We start from the raw sequence: 9,437 nt of genomic DNA on the forward strand, positions 1-9,437 counted from the left end.
TCCTCCAAGTCACTGTAGAGGTGGCATGGAGGGGGGCTGCTGAGGAGGCAGCAGATCTGGCATGCAAGGAGCACATGGCAATGGCAGCAACAGCAGGCGATGCATTCCTTGGAGGCGGGATCTGCTGCCCCTGTGGATCTCGCTGCCTAAGGTGGTCATCCCACCTTGTCTCATGGATGGGCTGGCCCTGGCTCTACCTCTGTATGGAGCAGAGGTTCTTGGTTCACTTTCCAGCCTGTTTCTGTGGCCTTCTGGACTCCTCCAGGAATGGAAGGATGCTGGAATGCAGAAGTGTCAGTGGGAGAGCTTGGTTGCTCATTTGCTGCCATGATGGCATCCTCTGGACCCTACCAGTGATGGATGGCAGGAATCTGGTGGTTGAAGGTGGTAAGAATTGGAGGGAGCCGGAACACATGTTTATGCCAACAATACTCCCAGCAACCTGCAGTAGGACTGGGTGAAGGGAAAAGTTCCTTGCTGGGCAGAGAGAAGGGATCTATTTAGAGGTCTCTCTAAATAGAGAGAAATCTGGAGTCTGGTTGAGGCTATAATTCCAGTTACCTAGGACTCACTGAACTTTAATGCAGGAAAAACAAAACAGCCCATTATTTTCTCTGGATACACACACACACACACACACACATACACACACACACCCATACATATACATAAATACATAAATACATATGTAGATCTACATATGTAGATTATATGCTGCAGATGGATGCATATAAAGGAACTCAAAACAAAATATATTTTAACTTAATGGCTTTGTTTTGTTTTTTTGTTTAAAAAGACTTTACTGAGTAATTGAAACATTATACAATACAACAACCAACTGGTGACTTACTATGATAGTTCTGTGACACATACTTAGATATCACTTCATATCATAGAAAGGTTCAATCCAATATCAATCAAGAAAATGAGAATTATTATTATTATTGGGGGGAAGCAGAAAGGGCTACTGCCAAATAAAATGAAAAATGGTGGGAACATGCCAACCCTGAGTTTGATTTTTAATATACATCAAAGCATTCCCCACATAGCAGCATAGTCCATTGATTTCTTGATTTTTAATTGCCATTGTTAGCATCAAAGTAGTACAAAATTGAAGCAGTACAAAATCATGGGATCCTGAAGTAAATGTCAATGAAATTGTTGAGATTTACTTCTGAATAAAGACGTTTAAAACTGGGATGTAAGTCACTCGTACCTGCTATCCACATTTGAATATTATTCTCTGGAAAGCCAAATTCCATACATGTTTAAAAAGAAAAGCAAGACAGAACACTGCTTGATGAGGTTTCCTTTTTGTTAACATGCACAGGGCTGCACCTTCAATACATCACACGTGTGTGTGTGTGTGTGTGTATGTGTGTGTATAAGCAGATGAACATCACTAGTAGAACCCTGCTCTGTACTTCACAGCTAGATATAAAAGTAAGGAGATACTTTGCTTCTCTCCTAGGTATCCAGTCTTTCCATTTCTCATCAGGGATTTGGCTTCAGTACCATTGAGCCAGGTAAAGCCTTTGTCAACATGTCATTTGATGGGATCCTGGGCTTAGCCTACCCCTCCCTTTCTGAAGAAAAAGCAACTCCGTTCTTTGATAGCCTGATGAAGGCAGGCTTGCTTGAGAAACACCAATTTTCTGTTTATCTCAGCAGGTAAATACTATTTTGCTTTACTGCTAAGTTGATTTGTTGTCTGCGCCATCTTGCTCTTTGCTCCTTGAGAGAAGAGCTTTGCTTTAAGGGAAGAGCCAAGTTCAGGTGAACTATGTTGATGTGGGAAGGTAGAGAGTTGAGGCTGAGAGTGAAGATGGAGAGCATTCTATAATTTATGTAAATGCAGAATAGGAAATTAGATTATATCTCATCAGTATAGCTCACATCGCTTTTGATTTTAATTTAATATTGGATCACCTTGAGACCCTCCTACCTAAAAAGACTTAGGGAATCTTTGTTCCCAATTGCAACGGTACCCCATCCAGAATAATGGGAGGACAGCATTACAAAGACCTTTTCACCTGACTATTTTTAAGGTCAAGTGGTCAGCAAAATGTATTGTTATGAGTTGTGAGAGGCGTAGGCTGTATGGCAAGACCCTTTTAATTCCTGGATCCAACAAGTGTTAAAATCTAATCGAGGATTCGAATTCCTGGAATAGCTAGGCTAGCTTCTTTGCTGAAGTGATAGCCTAGGTGATGAGTTATCCAGGCAACAAAGGAAGGATCTCTGTGCTAGCCAGCAAATAAGTAGGACCCCCTCCTTCTACTTGCTAGTAGTTAGACAGACAAAGGCCAGAGTGAAGGGTGGAGTGATGTCAGCTAGCCTTTCTAGGGCAGAAGGCAGGAAGGCAAACAGTATGTGGAAGCAGAGACAGTCACAAGCAAAGACAACCAATTCTCGCTTTCTTCCCCATTTTCCTCCCTGCTGTGTATATAATGGCAGCAGTAAGACTGACTGAGGGGAAGGCATCTCACAGGCAATGACACTCCCTGGACTGGGTGCAAGCAGGCAGGCAGGCAGGCAGGTGAGGCTGGCTGGAGGTAAACTGAGGTTGGTGGAGTAGAGGCCCCTTCTGCAGAATGGCCTCCACTACTCCAAACTGGCTCTCTTAAAATCACAATGACCGCTCCCCACCTAAAACGGGGGGCGCCCTTTGCGTGGACGCGTGCAGCCCCTAGATCTGGAGCGGCTCCAACAGCATAGGCTTGGCTTTGCCTTCCCTCAGGTGGGATACCTGGAGGTCTCCGCCTACCTCAGTCAGTTGTCCAATCCCACCTGGGGGAAGCGTTGCCAAGGAGACCAGGCCAGGTAGGGGAGGGATTACCTGCCCACACAATAGAGGGAGGATCTTACCTGGGAATCCTCACTTGGCTCCAGAGCTTCTCCCACCCTACCCACCCTCAGTTAATGTCTTATTTTGTGGGTTAACTTTTATTCACAGGTTTTGCAGGTTAACTTTTCTTCACAGGTATGCGGGCGCTGCTACGTTAAGGTCGCTGTTAAAGGCTGGAAAGGAATTTCCCTGCATTGGCAGGTTTCGCCTTTCCCGTAGCAAAACGTCACAACTTTGGCGGTATCAGGCCTTGGGCGGAATCCTTTAGTCCATCTTCCTCTTTGCAGCAGCGATACCAGGGTTCCCCGTTAAAGGGGTTTCTGAAGGGAGGCTTTGACCGTACGCCGAAAGGTCGTCATTGCTCTCCCCTGCGGCGGCGGTGTAACGGGGGCGGCTATCTCTGCTTGAACATATGTTCTCCAGAGCCAGCCCATCCCCACACACACACTGGATAACCCTGATGCTCCCTCGGTCCCCGGCTGGGGACTGGGGAGGGAGAACGCCCAATGCCTGAGCCAAGGTCTACCCACATTTGAAATTTAATAAAGTTGTGGCCAATTTAATCCCATAGCACGTTGTCTTGAGTCGTTATTCCACATGACAGGGGGGACCGCGCAGGATCTGGGGACTCCGCCTGTCCACGCAATGAAAACCAATTAGGGAAGAACAAATCTTATGAAGATTATGAAGGGGGAAGTCAGTGTGTGATGTACAAAGCAGAACAGGAAGCACGGTGATATGGAGAACAAAACAGGAAAAGTATACAGTATTAACAGCATTCACCTTTCAGAATCTTAGAGCCTTCATTGTTCACAATTAGATACTGGTGCATTACGAATGTTCCTTTCTTTTTTCCCTCTTTCGGTAGTAATTTGCACAGAGGTACAAGAATATGATACATTCGTTTTTTAACATGCAGTTCAACTTATTCTGAATGAATGGCTTGGTAACAGCACACCATATATTCATGTTTCAGAAAGAAAAGAGGAAGTGAGTTCATTTTTGGTGGAATTGATCAATCTCACTATATTGGTCGTATTAATTGGATACCTGTTAATTATCAGTCGGGTTTTTGGCAGATTGCACTGGATAGGTAAGCAGGAATTATTAGTAGTAGTTGATGTTGTAGCATTAAGGTATTCTTAACATATGGACTGCCACAAGGGAAAGTAGGTGCCGTCTACAATAACACTGGAAATTTTTTGTGACTAATATTCATTGGCCAAATCTATACTGGTCAGTTATAACATTAAAATGTGTTATAAAAATATGACACCAGCACTGTGCTGCAGAGACGCAATCAGTTGGCAATAAGAAATTACATTGAGAGCTATGTAACTTTAAAATAAAATCCTTCAATGGCGTTTTTACATATCAGTGCAGATCCAGCCCTAGTTATTGGCTAGCTAAAAATATAAGTCACAAAAGGAAATGAAGAGAAGGATTTGCAATAAAATGTAAATACTAATATGTAGTTTACTTTGTATTTGCAAGATGTCAGTTGTTAGGATGAATTGTCAATGTTATTATCATTTTATTTATTTATTTATTTATTTATTTATTTATTTATTTATTATGTTCATGGTGATCTACAGTGTATATAAGGACAGGTTCCTGCCCTGAAGACCTTACAATCAATAGTTCATGCATTTTGCTTTACTACCGTCTACAGCTTCCAATATGCGATGTAATATTGGCTAGCACAATGGAGAACCTAAGCTGCATAGGGATGGATAGCTTCCTGAAACCACTTATCATATCCCACTATCCATTTTGTTTTAAGTCCATGTTTGGGGAAGGGTTGTATCTCAGTGATAGGGCCTATGTTTTGCATGCAGAAGATCCCAGGTTTAATAACTGATATCTCCAAACGTGGTTAGAAGAACCCCGCATTTTAAATCCTGGAGAGCTGCTGCCATTCACCATAGACTATACTGAGCTCGATGGACCAGTGGTCTGATCCAATGAATGTTCTATGTCTAATGATTTCTCATTTCTCAGCGTTTTAGTGAATGGTACAGAGATTGCCTGCAAAGGTGGATGCCACGGAATCGTTGATACAGGGACATCCCTCTTGCTTGGCCCAAAATATGATATGATTAAAATTGAAAAAGCCATTGGAGCCACTCCAACGCACTTTGGCATGGTAAGTTTTACTTTTTGGCCATTTTTCACACAGTAGCTGAAAGAGACCCCATATCATTAGCTGAGCTCACATTTCAGATACATGCAGAGTAAGGTGCTTAAGATTAGGCTTGACCTTAGATTCCTGCTTGCATCCCAGTCCTAGTCTTCACAGTTCTTCATGGTATTGCTCATGCACACTAATGTGCCTGAGCATAGGGGATATGGCATGCAAGGCTTTGTGAGTATGTAGTGAGAGTGCAGGAAGGAGAGGCAATGGTAAGAGCAGGAAAAGGAAACAAACTGGAGTTTGGCTGGACCAGTGTGACATCTAATGAAAAAATGGGCCTAATGTTGAATTAACAAAGTTAGCTGAAGTGAGGATATGTTTTTCATGGGTTTATTGGCTCTTGGCAAAAGAGGACCTTTAAGAGTTATGCAGAAGAAGGAAGTTCAGCAGATGTACCTTGTCATGCAACCTTAAACTTGCGGAAGGTCCTTCTTCAGTACAAATATGAAAGGTGCACAATTCTTTTGCACTCCATCTGCAGAGAGAGGGGGGCAGGCTTTGCTGCTATTATCTAGTACCATTGCCTCTCCTCAAAATAGTTGTATTCCCAGTTGTGATATCTTTATTTTCCCCAAACAGAATATTTCAAGAAAGAACAGACATACAGATTCAGTATGTCAGCATGGCATCAGCATCCCTTTAGAATGGGGAATTTGGTCTCAGAACAGAATTTAGAATGGATGGTTGTATCATCTTAATTGAGAGGATATGGTTTGGGATATGAAGACTGGACTCAAAGCTTTGAGCTTATTTGTTTGCAATCTTCAGTTAGTTGCGTGCCGAGGTCCCTAATACACCCCAAAGGAAAACACAATTGACATTTAATTTTTGTTTAATTTTTTTGGCATAATTTTGGCCACAACTTTATTCAAATACAGCAATGTGAGTGGTTGCTTAGGCATTGGTAATACTAACTGCCCCCGCACGGGAACAGCTCTGACATTCACACCCCCCGCGAAGTCAGGAAGGGTAAGTCACCTGGGGAGAGAGACGGGACTGGGAACCATGCCTCACCTCTCCCCAGCATGCTCCCAGGGGCTTGCGTGGCCCTAGCCCCTTGCCAGGGGGTTTCAGACAAAAGCTTGGGGGAGCCCCTGGGTTCCTTTAACGGTAAAACCCTTCAGCAGCAGCAGCAGCATTTTGGAGGGGCAGGCACAGCCGAATCCATACCCCTCTACCAGCAGCAGCATTTGGGGGGGCAGGCACAGCTGAATCCATACCCCTCCAGCAACCAATTCCAGACCAATGCCTAACCGCAAACCTTACAAGTTGTGACGATTTGCTACGCGGTAGGCGAAAACCAAGTGGCACACACTAATCAGCCAAATGGCAAAATTCCTACCGGGCCCCTGCCCCAAAGCAGACAACCCCATGACAGGCAATAGCAAGGTCAAGCAAACAGCCTAACATTAGGGAAGGGAGGGCGGGTGATCCGAAACACGCAGCGAAAGAGGACGTCCGTTGCTGCGTGCCTTGTATTTAACAAATAGGGCTGTCAATCACTAAATGGCAACATCTAAATTTCCCCAGTAACAGCCCGCCCCCGCTTACGAGTTGGCCAAACCATCTGCCCAGAAACAGCAAGGTGTCTTGGAATCCCCAACTGCAACACGTGCTCTCCGTGATGGAGAACACGCTATGCCCTGTTTCTGTGCTACAATGCACTGTTCAATTCACTGTTCATGTGTGCTACATTAGATGGTCTGAAGGGAAGTCCAGAATACTCAAGTTCTCTCTTAAGGTTCTTTCCTGAGATTGGCACTGGGACGAGTCCACTGCATTTCTTAACCAAGCTTGAGGTTTGTCAGTTCATTTCCTTCATCATCAGAACAACACAAGAACTCAGCTCTCTTCCTTATTTTTTTCAGAGTGAAATCAACTGCAGTAAACTCTCCAATATGCCAGACGTTGTTTTTGTAATCAATGGAATCCACTATCCTTTGCCTCCATCAGCCTACACTCTAAAGGTACATAATCGTTCTCAAATCTCATTTACTTGCTATAAGAATGCAAATTCAAAAGGGGTTGGGGCAGATTTAAAGTGCAAAATCTTTATGAACACATGGGCTGAAAACAGAAAAAATGGAATAAATATTTAGGGGGAAATCATATTAGATATGCTGAAAATGTCAGAAATGCTGGGCATGTCTGATAGGGAAAAAATCAATCCAAATTCGGATAATGGCTCTGCTCTCTGAGCAGCATCCCGATTCCATACCAACATGATTTATTGATTGTATTGTATCTCTGACTACAGAATTGTATTGTACAATACAGTACAACTGTATTGTATCTCTGACTACAGATATTGTATCTCTGACCACAGAATAATTATTCCTATCCCCAGAATGTTGCCCCCATTAGTGAAAAACCTGGGTGCCCACTTATCCTCAGGACGCATATTACACCTTCCATCAAAATGTAGCAATGTATCTATGGAGCGCTCAAGTGTTCCAAGTATTTGCATGTAAGTTGCAGAGAAGACAGAAGCTGGAAGCAAACACTATTTTTCCTCCCCTCATCTCCTTCTTGTGGTGATGATACATTTTAGAGTGTTTCAAAATCCCATGGCCCAAACAGGAACGTGGATGGGCCCATGCTGTACATCTGTACCGTCACTGCCTCTTGCATTCACTTGAATGCTGCCTTTGTGGCAGGGGAGGAGATAGGAAACCATTCTCTTGTGCTTTTCATCAGCTCCACTGGGAGGAGTCATAGCTCAGTGGCAGAGCATTTGCTTTGCAACTTGAAGACCTCCAGCATTTCCAAGTAGGGCTGGCTAAGATTTCTGCATGAAACTCAGTCAATCGAACTGTAGACCAGTGTTTCCCAACCTTGTGCCTCCAGCTGTTTTGGGACTACAATTCCCATCATCCCTTGCCACTGGTCTTGCTAGTCAGGGATGATGGGAGTTGTAGTTGAAAAACAGCTGGAGGCACAAGGTTGGGAAACACTGCTGTAGACAATACTGTTCTAGAGGGCCAGTGGTCTGACTCAGCATAAGGCACTTCCCTGTGTTCCCATGATTCCAATGGGAGTGTCCCCCACCCCCACCCACTACCTTTGTAGGCAAAAAGCATTTTGGAATTGTGGAGGATTCCTATCACTTTTCAGTACTTTGCTTATTTGTACAATTCTCTGGTTTATATTGATCATCCTGTTGATTAAGAGACCAAATACACAATGTACAGTCTTGTGCACTATTACTATTGTTCTGTTGTTGTATCTACATTATTTATCTCCTTTGGAGACTTTTTCAGGAGAAACTCTTCCTTCTTTGTTCTGGAATTTTACTGTATGCATTGCTACCCAATTACTTTCTGGGATGATATTTTTGTAGAACCTCCTGCATGTGATAACTATCCCTTTCCTTCTCTCTAGGAGAAACAAGTCGGCTGCTTTAGTGGTTTCAGATACACATTTGATGGCAGTTGGAACCTAGGAGACGTGTTCATCAGAGAATACTACAGTATCTTTGACCGGGAGAACAACCAAGTTGGACTGGCAAAAGCAGTCTAAAATAATTGTGCCTTTTAACAACAGCAAGTGCCGTAATCGTTCATCTAATTGACTTACGCAGATAGCATTTTAACTTCATAGCCATGTATTTGAGCTAAAAATAGCAACTCCAATGATGTCCTTTAAAAAGTAACATTTGTCTAAAGTTTGTAAAGAATCTGCAGGTGGTAGCACTGTTGTGGCATATATGATCTGAAAATTATGAATTTCAAATTAAAAAACTGTCCAAATCTTCTTTTTTAGTGATTCATGTACAAAATCCTATAACTAATGTGAGTGAAGCTGGGGTGCCATTTCAGATGTCAGTGAGCAGGCGAGGGGAGGGACAAAGGCCCACTCTCAGAATCACTCAAATAGGCTCATCCACACTTCTGCTTTTCCCATGACTAGAAAGCACGAGTCCAAATGGTTTTCTGCTTGACCCATGCTTACTAGGCATGCTTCAGAGCATTTTTTCCCCATGCCCCATTCCTTTCCCAGAGAAAACCCACTCTTTAGTGCCAAATCAGAGCAAAGATCAGCCCGGAGAAAACCCAAATTGCCGTTTGCTCCAACTGAGCACTAAACAGCAGTTTTCCCTGGGGGAAAGCAGCAGGAAAATAGGAGTCTCTGGTTCCTGTAAGCTCTAAGTTCTGCAGAGATTTTTTAGTTCTCTCTCTCTCTCTCTCTCACACACACACACACACACAGAGAGAGAGAGAGAGAGAGAGAGAGAGAGAGAGAAACTTGGAGCAAAGCAAAGTACTTTCCTGTCTATTCTTTATATTTTTGTGGTTTTTTCAGAATTAATCTAATACCAACAACATAGACAACTTTAAAACAGATACATATTATCTGTTTTTCTATATTCTTTTCCCATGGATAATGGATAAGGAT

At 43.2% G+C, this 9,437-nt stretch overlaps 1 protein-coding gene across 2 annotated transcripts; it reads left to right on the forward strand.

The window, feature by feature from the left end:
• Positions 1-1,414: 1,414 nt before the first annotated feature.
• LOC309344772 (embryonic pepsinogen-like) lies at positions 1,415-8,749 on the forward strand. Of its 2 annotated transcripts, XM_081867422.1 has the most exons (5): positions 1,416-1,671; positions 3,825-3,941; positions 4,850-4,994; positions 6,911-7,009; positions 8,424-8,749. In XM_081867422.1, exons 1-5 carry the CDS (start codon positions 1,544-1,546, stop codon positions 8,559-8,561), a joined length of 627 nt encoding a protein of 208 aa, XP_081723548.1. In that variant the 5' UTR covers positions 1,416-1,543; the 3' UTR covers positions 8,562-8,749. The 2 variants fall into 2 exon arrangements, with proteins under 2 accessions (XP_081723549.1, XP_081723548.1); XM_081867423.1 differs by lacking the exon at positions 6,911-7,009 and having other exon boundaries at positions 1,415-1,671.
• Positions 8,750-9,437: the final 688 nt, after the last annotated feature.

This window comes from Podarcis erhardii, assembly GCF_964252035.2.
Source record: "Podarcis erhardii genome assembly, chromosome: 6".
NCBI classification, from domain to species: Eukaryota; Metazoa; Chordata; class Lepidosauria; order Squamata; family Lacertidae; genus Podarcis; species Podarcis erhardii.

What these genes read in the sequence shown, in the direction of transcription:
- LOC309344772 (XM_081867422.1), top strand. Translation starts at nt 1,544, where the DNA reads ATGTCATTTGATGGGATCCTGGGCTTAGCCTACCCCTCCCTTTCTGAA. An exon ending in TTTTCTGTTTATCTCAGCAG is followed by an intron (nt 1,672 to 3,824) that starts GTAAATACTATT and finishes TTCATGTTTCAG; the next exon opens with AAAGAAAAGAGGAAGTGAGT. An exon ending in CTCCAACGCACTTTGGCATG is followed by an intron (nt 4,995 to 6,910) that starts GTAAGTTTTACT and finishes TATTTTTTTCAG; the next exon opens with AGTGAAATCAACTGCAGTAA.